This window comes from Rhinolophus ferrumequinum, chromosome 18, assembly GCF_004115265.2.
Source record: "Rhinolophus ferrumequinum isolate MPI-CBG mRhiFer1 chromosome 18, mRhiFer1_v1.p, whole genome shotgun sequence".
Taxonomy (NCBI): Eukaryota; Metazoa; Chordata; class Mammalia; order Chiroptera; family Rhinolophidae; genus Rhinolophus; species Rhinolophus ferrumequinum.
Genome location: NC_046301.1, coordinates 28,152,047 through 28,168,851, shown reverse-complemented (window position 1 = coordinate 28,168,851; position 16,805 = coordinate 28,152,047). Strand labels below are relative to the sequence as shown.

The following is a 16,805-nucleotide window of genomic DNA, read 5'->3' as shown; positions in this document are numbered from 1 at the left end:
GTGGGAATGACTAAAGCCACCAGGAAGCAGTAAGTCCCTTTCCTAAGCGATGCAGGATCTGATACCTGGTATCTATGTGCCCAAGGACCCACCACAGCTGCAGATGATTTACGTTCTCTAGGAACGTGATCTGATGCCTAGATGGAGCGATTCTACCATCCTTAAAGCCCCACGATCACATCTCTATGTGACACCGGATTACCTTCGGATTACCTTTTCGATTGCGCTCTTCAGTCTGTTCATGTGTGACTCAAACAGGGGAAAATGGGAAAAAAAGAAGTCCTGGAAATCCCTCTGGGCTTCTTCTTTCTCACACAGGGAGAAGATGATGCTTATGGCGATTTTCTTTCTCCGGACTAGGGCAGGATTAGAACTGCAGGTTTCTTCAGCCAAGCTGAACGTCTCATCAGTGGATCTAGACGAAAAGTAAGTTTAGAGAGCTGCATCAGTGCATCACACTGCAGATAAACTACTGCTGGGAGTGGGGGTGGGGGGACGACATGCAGAGAGGCAATCCAAAACACTGGGAGTCGACGCTAGGAAGACTTTCTCTACCTCTAGTTCTTTCTCTTCTATAATTCTCTGTCATGAAAAATAAAAATATCAGCTTGTTACACAGTATTATCCTAACCTGAAAAGAAACAAATGAAAACTGAAAGTAATTTCAAATGTCCCCTTGTTATATTCTTTGTCCCTTTCCCTTGGACTATTTTGCATCAGATTGGTGGTCTTTAGGAAGGGGTGTGAAACATCTGTTCACTTAAAACGTGGGCCCTTTGTTCTGGTTGATAGACACCATTAGAACGCGGGAAGAGAAAGGATGCTGTGTGGTATTCCACTTCACCGAGGGCATGTTTGGACGCTTACTGATAGCTGACGTTCACTTTCCCAAGGCTATTGCCATCAGATGCAGTGATTCCTATAAATGCTCAGATTATGTCCTGTGACTGACAAGCTCTCTGGGAAATACCTGTAGCAGAAAGCCCCACCTCTCTTCCGGAATAGTCAAATTCTCAAAACACTTAAGATTCTTTCAAGAGAGTGCTTCTATGATAAGAGAATCATGACACCAATAAATTCTCAATACATATTCAATTCGTTTTCACAGGTAAACCTCACAAACATGGCCCGACCATGTCTCTTATTTAACTATTCTGAAACACCAGCATAACTTAACCACATAGCTATAAACAGCAAGAGTGAAAACTAAAGAATTGTTTTTCTTCTACAAAGAAATCAAAGCAAAGGACATAATATTGCAAACGACAGTGCCTAGCCTGGCACATGCTAGTTATGCAATAAGCTTTCTCTTTCTCATGCACTCTACCATTTAGTCTCACATATCTCCTCCAAATACGAGAGGATACGACTTCCTCCATTTTCTGTACTACAAATTACAACATGACAATCACTTATGCTTGGCAGAATTTCAGGCATTTGGCCTCCTACTCTTGGTCTTAAATTTCTTATTTAGTGCTCTACTCACCGTCTATAATGGGTCTGTGATTTCAAACATATCCACATTTTAAAAAATATACATACATCAAAAGTTTTATGGTCAGGAAAGCTACTTTATTTTTGAGGGAAAGGAGACAGATGTCTTGTTCTAACCTCAGAGAGATATGTTCTTGTTTCTCTTGACTTCAAGCGAGATTCTGGAGATGTGGGTGTGGTTGATAAATCAGGAAAAGGCTCTCACTAACAGACATGCCACTGGAAAGACACGATCTCCAGGTGTTCTTGTAAATGCTCTGCATTAATAACCATCAACCGTTTTCTCTGAGAAATTCCTAGGTCCTAATCTTCTGCTCGGCAGAAAACAATTCTTGAGGCTCTCTTAGAATTTTCCTTCATTTCATACAGTGCTCCCTCCTCTTTTCCCAAGTACCTGTACTATAACTTTGTTTTCCTGCACCAGTTCATTTCTATCTTGTATAGGAAATTCTGAGCTTATCTGATACCAATACCTGTCTTGCAACCCTTTCTTGTTATCGCCTCTTTCCCTTCTTTTCCAAAAAGTAAAACAACCATATAGGTCCATTCATCTTTGGCCAATGTGGCCTTTAATTTGAAATCAACCTGCAATAAAAAACTGAGCCCTACACAGATTTATGCATCATCTTCATCTCTACCCTTACAAACAACAATCGACTCCACTTTGACACAGCAGAGAGTGCCACCTACTGAATTTCTGAAAAACTTCCACAGCCAAAATAGTATGGGTAGCTCTTACTTCTCTATATCTCTGTACTGAATTGTAACACAACTGAGCTTTATCCTGTAATCTTGGGTCAATCATGCAAACTGTAATAAATCAGGTCATGTGGTACTGTAATCATACTTTTAAAATTATTACACAATGAAAGGAGGTTTCAGAGGTTTTTAAAAAGGCAAGTATAAACCCAAATACTTCATCTTATCTTTACCCTTAGGTCACCTACAGGTAAGGTACCATAGACTGTTTTGCAAAAATAGGAACTGAGTCAGAGTGATTAATCAACTTGCTTCAGGAACAGAAAACATCCCAGTGACAATACTGGAGTTAGAACTCAGGGTTTCTGTCTTGTAAACCAGCCTCATTTCTTGGCTCCTGGAAGTGACCTGGGACTCGGTCCCTATGAGTCATCCATGGGCTGGTGTTCATGCCATCAAAAGCATTGTGCCAGCTGGAGCACGGAGGGGAAGTAGGTGGGAACAAACACATCAGCTAACAGGCCTTCAAGTAGAGGAAAGACCACCCATCCACTTAATTTTTCTCCTTATTAAAAATCAAATAGAATTTTGTTGACACTGATGAATAGGCATTTACATCCATTATGAGTCCTTCAAGATCATAAACAAAGTGAAAACTATGAGTATTGCAGTACATCTCAATGACCTATGCTGGATATCAGGACTGCTTAATCTAACTGTGTATGCCAGCTTTGAACTTAAGTGTAATCTATCAATACACTGAAACACATGAAATCGCCATTTCAGAGAACACTCCATTGGCAACTTGATATGGTTGGTTCAATTTAATAATTCAGTTTGAAAGCTTTTCTGGGCCCCTGTACCTTGCTCCTTTCGGGTTTCAATAGCCTCATGTAGGGATGAAATCTCTGCAGCTTCTCTCCCACTACAGGCAGTACGTCTGTCCCAGCTAAGTGCCCGAGCCTGACTCCCTGTCCAGGGTCACCACCAAAGCTCACCACCTGGCACAGCGGGGAACCCTGTGGCATGGGTGCCAGTGTGGAACATTAACATTGCAAATAAAATCCTGTTAAGGACTGTGCCCATCTTCCCTGATTACCTTTAACTCTTAGGAAGAAAGATTTTTTGACCACTTTGAATTTTCTCTCAAAGCCAAAGGAAATCATATTTTTGGTACCCACTGTTCTCCTGTCTAGCATAAGGCACTAATTTCTCAACGCACACACCTGCCAAAAGGCAGAGATCGACTGCAACAACCTTTAAATGAAGGGGTCTTCGCTGGCACAGGGATTAATTCAAAATGTCCTCTGCACTTCCACTCTCAGGATGAAACCGTGCTGGATCCAGGGCCAGCTCACACAGAGCCCTGCTCTCAGCAGGGTCCCAGGTTTGGTTTAATGTTCTGGGGTTATGCTCTTGAATTCTTAATAATTTTGTCTTTGAAACTGTAAGTGAAGTCTGACAGGACAATGAAGCAGTGTGTGAGCAGTCAAGATACCAGGCAGCAGAGTGCAGGGTGGGCTCAGGCTCGAGAGCACACAACCCAGACACTGAACAACTGGCCTGGCAGTCAGGCACGCACCCACATGTCTGAGCCAGCCAGGGAGCCACAAGGCCCAGACTGGTGGGTGTGACAGTGGCAGAAACAGCAGCAGCAGCGGTCATGGCCCTGGGAGAGAGGAAGGGCTTGGGCAGGGCCGTGACCCATGGTGGGAGGACAGCTTGTCCATCTATCATCACAGCCCACCCCTGTGGAGTCTGCACAAATATTTACCTCTCCGACCTGAGCCCCAGCACAGTAAATAATCACAAAGGGAGAGCCTACACTGGACACCGCAATAAAGCATAACAGGGAGTTACTGAAATTCTTCAAAGAATTTATAATCTCTGGTTTTAAAAACTCCAACAACATTGTAAATCAACTCATGAAGATATTTCCTGTTTCTTGTAAAAGCTCCGTAAGTTACAAGAAATGTCAGGAAACATTAAAATAACCTTGTATAAATTTACATTTAAAATTAAATTCAGACTTACACTAAATGGATTTATGTGAAGACTTAAATCTTTTTTAGAAAAACTGTTCCTCAAGAATCATCTAGATATACTAAGATTTACATTTTGAAAATTTATCAGAACTGTACCTCAATGTTGTCTTAACCTACAAAGCCCCAGTAACAGTTGCAACAGTAGAAAGATCTTTCTCAAAAGTAAACAAAATATCAAAACTATTTGCCACCTTGCATTTGTCAGGAGCTAGTAAAGCTGCTTTCAGTTACATCGATTGATGCATAAATCTGGATGACCTACACGGATGAATTTACAGAGAAGCCAGAAAAATCTTAAGATGATATAACAGGTATCACATTCACTATTATATTGCATAAAATCATGACAACAAAGTATTACTTTTTGCAATTTATAAATTTGTTATTATTCATGTACCACTATTATTCCTATTACGTTTTGTAAGTAAAGTATTCTTTACATTTCACATTTAGTACCCATTTAATAACGCTCTTTCCTGCTTTTTGAACAAGGGGCCCTGCATTTTCATTTTTGAGCCTACGATACTTATTTTAGGTATATGTTCACTAGCAATTCATCAGTTGCCAATGCCAGATCTCAATTCAAATTAGAGTTTTGGAACAATTTCGAAGGACTGGGTTGGGGAATGCTATTCAACTTTGGATTCAAACCTGAAGGGATGGAAAAGCATTTTTAGTAAAGGGAAGATATCTAACGGGGAAGGCTTCTAAGGTCCATCTATTTCTTCCAATCACAGAAGCCACTGCAATGACAGTGAGCATGGCAGGACACCTTCTCGTGACAGCTGCAGTAATTACAATAACAGTAATTAAGTCATATCGGCCTATATTTTATTTATCGTATCTCATCCTGACTTGACTTGCTATTATCTCATTTAACTCTGCCAACAATGCTGTGAAGCTAGCACTAGTACAACTATAGCACTAGTACAACTATATTGCTGATGAGGAAGCGAGGCTTCGAATCCAGGTTTTTTGTCACATTCACCTAGTGAGTGGCAGAGCCAGGACTTGTCCCCACACCAAATCCCAAGCTCTTAACCATTCCACTGGAAGTTCACCAACCAAACAGCGGTTGCTCAGTGACGCAGCAGTATTTTTTCTCTTATCTAGCTCCCTAGGGTTGTGAGAGCACAGTAGAAGACGGGCAAGCAACCTGACATGTGCTACACACACACCTTGACCTTTCGTTTCTCAGTGTGTCCTTTCAGTACCATCTCTTCCATGGAGGGCTCCCCAATTCCCCCCATGACCACCAGAAAGCATTCTCTCCCTTCTCTGAGTCCCGAGGCACTCTGTGCCTTTCCACAGTACTTATCAGCTAGCATCTTTATATCATTATGTATCTGTAAACTACTTAGTTGCAGGCAGGTGACTGGATCATCTTTATACCTGCACAGATCCCTATACATGGTGATTACTAGTCAATTTACTGAATCAGCCTACATGAATTTTTATAGGTACAACCTATCTTAATTCCCTTCAAGTTTTTTGCGTGTAGGAAAAATGGCTGGATGCTACTAATGTAACATCATCATAAGCCAAAAACGTACGCACAAATGAATTTTAGATCTAAAAACCAACTGAAATTAAGGAAGAAAACACCTCACTGCCGTCTCATTTATAATCTGATTCATGACGGTTTAGTTTAAGAATTTAAGTTTTACAAAGAGAGCATGTCACAATCCTTGAGTTCATGTATTTTCAAAGACCATACTGGGTCACTGTAAGCCAAGGAAGAGATTTATTTCACCCTTCTAACTTGCGGGAGCTACATCTGGAAGAGAGCCTGTTAAAAGAGAACGCTCACTACTCCTTTTAAATTAACACCAATCTAGCTCATTCATGGCACAACTATCCAAATATTTCCCAGTGTCTTCCAAACCAGAATTTCCCCCCCACACACAGTTTTTATTTATTGTTTCCAGAAAACTTCTAACTTGTAAATTTTCAGGCTGTTCTGAAGCGAATCAAAACGCTTCAGCGGCCGTTTTCCCTTGATAATAGGTGAGTACAGTCCTGCCAGTCTCATGGCGCTGCCGACACAAGTACCTTTTTCAGCAAGAGGAAACTTGCAGCTCACCTCCTAGGAATGATGCCATTCTCCAAACTTGTGGTCTGACTTCGAAGCCAGCGGCGCTGGTAACTGCTGGAAGAAGATGTAGAGGAGCTTGGAGATGGGAAAGGAGTGATCAAAAGGCTGCTTAGCGAAGCTGTGGGGAAGAAAATGTCAAAGTAAATTGAGTACTCCTGCCAAGCAACCTGGATTGTCAGGTCCTACCAGTCACTTCCAGCAGGGGGAGACTATAACTCTTCTCTTACTACCATATGACCTCTGCACAGCAAAGAAAACAGTCTTTAAAAAGGAAAACAAATGAAAAGAAACAGGGATTACAGGCAACGCAAGTGCATCAATTATCGTGCCCCATATTACAAATGCAAAATAATTATTACTCACTCACTCAGAGTGTAGATTGCAGGTATCTGGTAAAATGGCCCATATAACACAACTGTGTGTATTGCTACCTGGAAACAATGCCATACACACGAAGTTTACTTACACCCATTGCCTCCTCTCGACTACTTCATCACTCTATATTTTGAGGTGAAATCTAGGCACGTAAGTAGTTGCTTCACATAATATCCTCTTTCCTGCTGCCCATCTCCAAATACACAATACTTATCCCTCCTTCCCTGCAGACCTCCTGCCACTCCCTTTGCTATGAAAGAGCAACCTCTAGTCTTCAATTTACGTTTTCTGCTTGGATTACTTATTTGCCTCCAAGCCTCTCTGCTTCCTCCTGCTACATAACATTGGATGCCTGCACTTGGGCTTGTAGTAAATGTGAGCTGACATGCCAGCCCAGACTTCTCTAACAGGCAGGAAGGAACTGGTCCCTCTTAGGTAGGCAAAGGGTTTCTTTTCAAATCCCAGCTGCTTGGCAGACGTCTGCTTGGTTTGGAAGAATGGAAAAAGGAGGCAAGACTTTTTCTCCTTTTACTTCCTTAGGGCTACGGAATTAGATACTGAAATGTCATTCAGTCTAGTGGAAAAGGACATGGGGTGTTACAGATAGATGACTGGTCAACATTTTCACAAGCAAATCACAGGGCCAAGGAAACGGACTTCAGTAAACACGGTGTACTACGCTCAGGATATCACTTGGTAAAGCAGTTTCTCCAAGTGAACTATTATATTTTTATTTACACTTTTACGGCCGATGTAAATAACCTGACTCTGACTTGAGTTCTTAAATACTACAAGAGTCACTTGGCTATCAGCCAATGATCAATAACCAAATGCTGAGTGTCTACGATGTACCAGGTGTTGTGCGAAGCAGCTGGGGTACGGTGGCGGACAAGACACACACACACATCTGCCTTCATGGAGCTTCATGTCCACCAGAACATCAAGAACTTCCCAGGCTAACGCCTAACGACTCAAGCTTCTTCCCACAGCAAAGGTCTATGGGATGCTTTTCTCAAGTCAATATTCACCGAAAATTTGTTTGGTAGATCTTAATCATCTTTGTATGCCGGGTGCCCAGGATACTACCCTGAACACAACAGACAATAAACACCTACTGAATGCACGGCACTTCTTCACTTAAGTGTCCCCCAGACGTGGCTGACCCCAGCAGGTAGCCTCTGCTCTGACCTGGTTTTAACCTTGAGGCTTGACTTAAACCTCCAAAATCAAATCCACATTTCAAATAACAGTGAGGGGGTAATTTTACTGAGAATTTTGAAAGAAGATAAAAGAGAGGTTTTCCTCAAAATTACTTAATAAAAAAAAAATCCCAAACATTCCTGCCTCATCCCCCAAGTTCTTAGAGTCCACTATAAGATCCAAAAGATCCTTGTTCCCTGTTCCCAAATCTTTAGGGTCCCGTCTCTCTCTCTCTGTCTTCAGCTGAGCAAGTCAACTTCTTTTTGGCATGTGGAGGACACAGTTGAGGGGATGTATTTGTATTATAAACATTTTTTTCTCCTCATCACAGAAGCAAGATAGAGCTGACTCTGAGGTCCAATTTATTCTGGAAATTATATGGCTGTATAATTCAGTTTAATAAACTAAGAGCCTAGGCTCCTTGTTCAAATCCCTGCTCTGTCACTCACCATCTGTGATACTTGTGTAGTTTACTTAACCAATTAACTTTCTCATCTGTAAAATGGAGACAATAAAGTAGCACACGTCAGTATTTTTCACGAGAGCTGAGATCTGCTAGTGGGTTATGAATTATTTAATGGATCGAAACCAACATATAAAAAACTAAGAAAACAAAAATGAGTACAGTGCAGTGTTAATATTGAGGAAACTTTTGTTTATTAAAGAGGTCTGCTACTGGACATAAAATGCATTAGCATCTGTGCAGACAAAAGAAAGTCTGAAAAAAACTGATCTATTTCCTAAGGTTCCTGTGAAGATTAAACAAATCAATACATGCAAAACGCTTGGCCCAGTGCACCATACAATAAATTTAAGTTTCCACTCTGATAATTTTTGGAAAATGTGGGCTAAGTAAGACATTTCAGAGTACTAAAAGGTTTCTAATTCTGATTAGTTAAGTATGAAAAGAACCTAGGACTTGTAATTAAGACATGAAAAGGAAAGGCAAAAATTTAAAATAACAAAAAAGGGAAGAGATTATTCCTTTTCTCCTCATTATAAAATGCTGAGTATTAATTTTTACGGCATACAAATGAAATATTAAGCTAAGGTGCTGGCTTAGTGCTACCTAGCATTTCCTCATCAAAAATATTTTAATACTATTTAATCAGACTTTTATGGAAAAGTACTGTGGCATATATTCGTAAATCAGACACTCTAGAAAACAATACAGTTACAACTCTCCAATGCAAGACCAGGCCTAATTTCAGCCCACAACCTTTTTCCATTTTCATGAAGAAAGGCTAGATTCACATTTAGTGCATTGGACTGCCGGCTCGGCTCGTGGTGGGAAAGGCCGTGAGAGCGGCATGATGTGACTGACACTAGACCTCTGTGTACCCCACTCACCCTGTATGAAAATAGAGCTGCATGGGCTCTGCCCAGTTGATTCACCCTCCCTTTGCTCCCCAGTTATGCCCCCAATTAGCTCTGGGATCTGGGTAAACAAATTCTCCAACTGGTACCTCAGTTACAAAATGTGAGACTTTGAGGTAAAGTAGTCACAGGCTGAGTTTCCGCTTAAAAGTGTTATGTCTAATGCTCCTTAATATTTTTAGTATCAGTTTTCTTTTTAGAATCCTTCTATAATTTGAACAAAAAAGTGAATACATATATGGATTGCAAAGACTTTTGCCGTTTTGTGAGCTAATAAGAAAACTAAAATTAGCCCAAATCCCATCACTAGGAGATTACTGTTAACATTTTGTACCAGGTTAACTCCTAATTTAAAATGTGTATTTTCACCTCCACCCTCATGCCTGAGGAAAACTCTTCAATTAGCATCCATTTATTCCTGTAGAATATACCATTCTGGGGAGTGAGGCTGGGAACCTAAAACTTGAAATATGAGAAGTCTAAAGAAATACGAGAAGTCTAAAGAAATGAAGAAATTGAGTTCTGCCCAAGCTACAATACAGACTGCCAAGTTCACATATATAAAAGACAAGGCAAAACCCAAGGTCAAGATCTGACAGTAAGGATACAAGGCAGCTCATTACTTACATCTGGGCAGTTTATCACTTATACAGATTGGAAAAGCAGACCTGGCCTAAGGGGCCAGTCCCCAGTGATCCTTGCCCACATGCCAACAGGGTCAGATGCCTGCAACCCAAGTTGGGGGAGCCCCTGTCGCTGGGGAGCCAGTTCTAGACTTCAGCTAAGCAGTTTTATATTCTGCAGCTCTCGTCTGAGCAGGCAGGGTAGAAAGCTCCATGTCATCAGAACCCAGGAGGTGATGAGAAACTGCCTTGTGACAACTTCCCAGGACAGACAGAGAAGTGAGCGGCAGATGACCTCCTGTCCTGGCAGCTCCTTGGAGGCCTCACATTCTCTCGTGTTCCCCGAGGAGCACGAGTTGTACCGCTAAGGCTCTGACAGGCAGTAGTTCAAGCATTTGCCTATATGGATACATACAAGGTCAACAGGGTGCCATAGCCTTTCCCCTACACAGACCACAAACAAAAAACAGTACACTCCTTGACTCCTACCCCACGCTACATAGCACTGTGTCAGTTAAATCAAGGAAGGGTTCAAATACAAACGGGATGGCATTTTACATCATTCAAAGGTGACCCATGTGGTAATAGGGTCTGACTCCAGTTTTTGAGATTTGACTGCTGATGGCTTTTAGCTTCACCCACCCCCCTCCCTTTTCTGCTCCGTATCTGGGCAAGCTGATGAGAAAGCCTTGGTGCGCCCTCCTTGCGGCCAGTGGGAAGTTCACACCACGTGCCGGACCCCTCACCCTGGCTCTACCCTCAAAAACCAAGATAGTCTCCTTTCCCTCTCTCCCAAATCATCTTCTAACCAGCGTGGGCAGCCCACTGCTCTCATCAGAAAGCTTCATTATATGGGGAATAAACCTTTTCATATCCTTTCGGTGTATGTGTAATATTACCAGTCTTGACATCCAAACCCGATCTTGAGCGTGGGGTCTATCCTGTACCTGCATAGTGGCCAAAACACGTCCTATTTACAATCTATGATGTGCGTTCTTGCCCTGATGGTTCCTTTTAAAACACTCAAGTAAAAATGTCTGAAAGTACATATTGGAACTTGTCTTCATGCCGATCTTCTGCTTATTTTACTACTGTTAAGAACAGAGGAAACACAGTTTTACAGAGAATGATTTGGACGTTTTGATAAGAAAGAGAATCTAAACCCGAGTGAAGGCCACAGATTCACAAAGGCTCAAGGACTCTGGTCTCAGTCCCGACCCTCTGAACCTTACTCCACTCGTGCACCCCAGATTTCTAAATTTTAGCTTCTGCTCCAATCCCTCTCTTTAAAGCCAGATTCCTCTTTCTAAATTACAGCTGACTACTCATAGCTGGAGAACTTATATATACTTCTATTAAAGAATTACCTCAACATCTGTCTCCCCAGACTGGCTGCCTGCTTTCCCTTTACTGGTTGATGCCATCGTCCTCCACCTGTTTTCCCAAGTTAGACTCTGGAGAGTCGCCCTTGGCTCCTCCCTCCTGCCCATGTCCCATCAGTCACTGAGCCCGGCCAGTACTGCCTCCTAGTAAAGCTGAATTTATCCCTCTTCTTTCCCAAGACTTTACTTGAAAATTCCTAATGGCAACCCCTAACAGACCCTCTTAAAAATAATTTATCTTTTTGGTTGATATATACACAGAGGACCCATGCAAAATACTCAAAAGAGAACACCACGAGAATGCATATTCCCTCCATACCTGTCCCAGCCTGTATCCCTTCTGCAGACAGCCTATGAATATACTTATCTATCTTTCTATGTAGAGGGAGATCTCGGCTATATCTTTCTTTGAAACATAAATGACAGTTCCCTGTAACACACTGTTGATACACCTTTGTTTTTTTCCTTAAAATATGTGTGTATCTAAGAGAATTTTTCTATTTCAAGGCATGCCAAGCTTCCTCAATCCTTTAACTGCCACGTGGTATTCCTTGACTGGGAAGTACGCAATTTATCCAGTCCCTAGAGGTGAACATTTGGGTTGCTTCCGATCTTTTGTTAAACAACAATATGTCATCTTGTCTCCTACTTATACCTCTCATCTTCCACAATGACACTAGAAAAATAGTTCTCAAACTTGTTATGAGTAAAAGCCTATGAATATGAATATTAAATTTTGAATAAAGTGTGTATATATATGTGTATATATATATTTCTCAGTTATGTTCCTTAATACATTCCAAAAATTCAGGGAGTAAGGCAAAGACCTTTGAGTAAACTGCTAATATTACAATGCAAATAACATTTTGAACTGATTATTTAGTTTGTTTCTTTACTGAAGAAACTTCATTAAAAAATAGTTTTTCTAACTAGTTAAGTCTTTTTATTGCTCTATTTCTTATTGTGTGTGTGTGTGTGTATGTGTGTGTCTATGTGTTACAAACTATGCAAAGAGCCATTACAGTACTTATAATGAGGAGTAAAATGCATTAAGAATAGATCAGAATTAAGATTTTCTTTCCTTTGTTATTACAAAAAGCTACTGAATAACTCAGAAAAAATGTTGTATATTTTTCTAAGACACTATTCCAAAAAGTGAAGAGGGAAAAAAACAATAGACTATTTTTCAAAATTTTATGCTAAATCAGATAATCATTTTACACTAGTTTTATACACACACACACATGCGCGCATGCGCGAGAAACTCCAAAAGTTTGGGGAAATTGTACTGAAATAAAATTAATGGGAAAAATCTATTGCCCAGTTTCCCTAGCCCCTTCACCCTTGGTAAACTAGAAAGTATCACCGTTAATCTACTTTAGCAATGAATATATGGGTCTATTTTCTTCTGTAACAGAGTTTATGAAACACCGCATGCATCTAAAATATAGAGCCAATCAAGTTATGTCCCTTAGCTGCCCCACTAACAAGATTAAATCCAATTCCTTAGCATGGCACTGGCGCCATTCAAAATCAGCCTTTCCTAACCACCGTAACCCTTCTGACATTGCCTCACATTTCTAACCCGACTGATGTTCCAGTCCTGCCACTGTTCAAACATTCTAACAGTCTACTCTCAAGGATCTACACCCTTGCACAAACTATTTTCAGAAATGCTCTTTTGCTAAACTCTGATGCAATTCTTTTCTACCTACAAGGTGTCATTCAAATATCACTTCTTCTACAAGGCCATCATTCTGGCTTCCCAGGCAAAGGTACTTACTCCTCTTCTTTGCTCCTACAGTATTTTTTGGGGTACTACTTATCACACTGGTTTTAACTCTTGGTTTACATGTAACTCTTCCCAAGGGCACGTGCTATACTTTCGTCTTCTTCAAAAATACCCCAAATTCTGGTAGAGCCCAACAACACAGGGGGCTAGAAAGTCATTATTCAATAAATACATGTGGCTTGATGGCTGGCTAATCAGGAAGCAGTACCACCCTTCTAAATCCTTCCCTCAATTTCAACTGTATCAAATTGGTCATCCTGTGGAAACCACCAAAATAATTTAGTTCTGTAACAATTCTTAAACCCCATTAAGAATTCAAAACCATGTGGCTCTTTTTAGCCCCAGAGAACACTATGCACAGAACAAGTCTGCTGCTGAACATGAAATAAGCTCCTCCATCCATTCCTTCCTTTGAAGGCTGCCTGCAGAATGGAATGCTTACAGAAGGGGCTGATGGCAGAGGACGGAGCATCAGGTTTCCTTTTGATGGAGAATTGCAAAATCTCCTTTAAAATTCCTTGTTTTTTTTTATTCTGGAACAGGTTTCTCTCTATAAACAATGATTTTAAAAACAAACAAAGCTTTTCTAAAATTACTTCTTTACTGGACTAATGGGAAAAAAAAAGAACCTTAAATTATTCTTCAGACCAAATTTGTGATAATCAGAATTTCTGGGAGCACTCATGAAGCCAGTTTCAAGATGACCTGGTGTCAGCTGTGATTTCAGAGATTCTACTGGCCTGGTATATATAACTACCAAAATCCTCCCATCTCGAAAGATGCTGACCTAAGTAACTTTGGAAAAGAGTGGACGTGTGTAAGATTAAAGGGAAAAGGAATTACACTGTACTCCAGTTAATGAAGTCATTTCCTATAGGGGTACAGGTTAAGAATTCTGAAAAGTGATGTATGTGTGTGTGTGTGTGTGTGTGTGTGTGTGTGTGTATATATGTATATATATATAAAAATAATTAAATGTTTAGCAAATAGTGAGAGCCAGGCTTCTCATGGCTGGAGTGAGAATTTACAGATAAGCAAGGGGACGAAGGTAGAATGATCCATGTGGTAATGGGTTATGAATAATGGAGATATCAGTACAAACTCATGTTTAACTTAATATACAGATGTTACATATAGAAATATTTATATGTATAAATACAGTAAGCATAAACTCATATTTTTTGCTGGTCAGTTGAGAGGTTATAAGAAATGACACTCCAGTAGCAACAAGCACTTGTAGTATTCAGAATTTGGAATTTAATACCTTTCTCCAGTGAAAGGGCAAGACCTCATGCAGAAATGGCTGATTCGGGGTGGGGGTGAGGGACGCTAAGAAACATACAAAACAAGTCTGGAGCATCTGGTAATCTCAGAAAGTAAGGAAGTGTTCAAACACACACACACACACACACACACACGCACAGATGTGGATATGTTAAAGAAACATAGAAGTCAATTGAAAGAGCTCCATGGCTTCCATGGCCAAAGGTGGAACAGTTTGAGCAACTAAATAAAAGTAGTACTGGGTTACAACCCAAAGTATAAAATATATATATCTATGAATACATATTGATATAAATGACTGACTGAATGAATGAATGCACAAGGTAGAAGAGACAAATCCTCCAAGCAGAAAAATTCCGAATAGTTTAAGTAAACCAAAATGACTCCACTATTTTTATTTAACTATAAATAAAATGCTGCATACTTTACATTATGGGACATATGTAAACCAAACAGGGATTCAGTACCAAATTACATTTAATAACTTGGGAGCAAAGTTGTACCAAGTAGGGAGACAGCTCTGGTCTCCCTTGAAGGACTCCTTCAAGCTGTTTCTACAGGAAAGAGCTGGAAACAGGAAAGAGTGAAAGGTCAGAAGGAAAGGCCCAGAGGCCTGGATCCAGCCCTGGCACATCCGAGCCCTGACTGACTGGCCTGCTTGGTGAAGGCGGCATGTATCACTGGTGAAACCGGCAGGGTGCCCCTAGTCTCCCGTGGAAGACAGAGGCTGTGTGTACGTGTTCATCAGGCGAAGCCCCACTCCTCTCCAAGTCCGCAGATTCCAGATCATTAGTTCACTGCCTTTCCTTCACAGCACAGAATCTACCTCAAACAGGAATCACAAATCAAAAATCTATGGCAGAATCATGTACTAAAGCAGAAACCAAAAGATGCTAAAAACAGTATTAGAAAAGCTCAAGTCTTAAAATTAGGAGAGAAGGGGTACCTGAGATAAAATCTAGAATGGCGTGACTCTAGGACAGAAGAAAGGGTGACTAAGTCAACTGGCAGGCCCTTCCTTAGTCATGGACAGACTGACTTCCACAGACGCTTTCCTTCCTGATTTTACACTCAACACCCAGCAAGCAAACCACCAAGTACAATTGGTTCAACGAAGCTTTCCTCTAAAAAGAAATTTCTCCAAATACATTAGTCTCATTTGGGTTTAGGTATCAGAGAAAAAACTAGTCCGTCTGTGTTGTACAATTACTCCTAGATACTGTACGTCACATTTGTAGAGATTTAGACATATGACGCTATTTTAGAACATGGAGAAGGAACCTGAGGCCTGTATTACATTCTCCCAATTACCTCACTATTATGGACAGTTCACTCTATTAGCCAAACCAATTCAAAGGAAGTACACATACCTGATCGAGCGATGCCACTGTCCCTGTCTTCGTTTTGTCCTCTGCTTGGCATGTCAACTGGAGTGCTATGTGCTAAGAAAAGGCAAAAGGAGACCATGTTATTGGGCTCTTCAAACAAGGTGTTGCATAAAAAAAAAATGACTGCAATAATTTTTACATTTCAAGTAGGCTACTACTACTGATGATTCACATAAGTTTATAGAGATTAAGTAGAAATCAAATTGAAATACATAAAAAGATGATGGTGAGAGTAAGAAGAATACAGAATCAAGTAACTATCTGCCTTGATTACCCTACTGTACATGTAAACTTTTGTGAGTGATGTTCATCTCTAAAAAACCAAAATCAACTATTCATGCAATTGATACAATGTGCAAACATTTTCAGGAAGGTAACTCTAGCCATTTTCCTCATTATTAGTAGAATTTAAATAGCACTGTATTTTCAAAATGCTTTATAATCAGTTTCAGTAATAGCTAGAGGCACCTCAGTGAAGAGAAATACTTGAAAATCATTTCATAAATTTAAAAAATGCTTCTGTTTATATAACCCTCTCTTGGCAGATAGAAAACACTTATATTTATTTTCAAATATTTCTTCCTCCACTTCTTTTCCATACACACCCATACAGAGTATTACTGTAGTTACTTAGAAAAACTCATGTCCTGGCATGAATCTGAGACAAAGCTCTAAAGTATTACAGACTTCTAGGAATGTTTCAGATTGATCTCAACTGGATACTTACTGCTAGAGGGGAGATGACATGCTGCTATAGTAAACTGGAAGCCCGGGGCCCTGCCTGACTATTATACTTGCCAGCTATTTTTTGAATCACGTTTATTCTCACAATTTTAAAGGGAGTATATAAACATGTTATCCTCACTCTAAGCAGGTGGGAGGGTGTCAGTTTCATTAGGGTGTCAGTCAGCCATGGTGCTTAGCATATTTCAGACCACAAAGAACAGAAAACCATTTGCCAGAAACACAGCCGTTAATGTTAGTAATGAAGGTTTCCACACTTGTTAATTGTGCCAGACTACAACAGACATTCAAGAGCCTTAGTCAGCAA

At 40.5% G+C, this 16,805-nt stretch overlaps 1 protein-coding gene across 5 annotated transcripts in view; it reads right to left on the bottom strand.

Annotated features, from left to right (window-relative positions):
* The window catches only part of FNIP2 (folliculin interacting protein 2), a 112,481-nt gene that overhangs the window by 30,887 nt on the left and 64,789 nt on the right, over window positions 1–16,805 (bottom strand). For all 5 annotated transcript variants that reach the window (XM_033134315.1, XM_033134317.1, XM_033134314.1 and 2 more), the window contains 3 exons: window positions 15,737–15,808; window positions 6,322–6,451; window positions 214–415 (listed from right to left, as the gene is read on the bottom strand). In XM_033134315.1, the coding sequence (XP_032990206.1) occupies window positions 214–415; window positions 6,322–6,451; window positions 15,737–15,808 (404 nt within the window). The remainder of the gene's footprint in view (window positions 1–213; window positions 416–6,321; window positions 6,452–15,736; window positions 15,809–16,805) is intronic.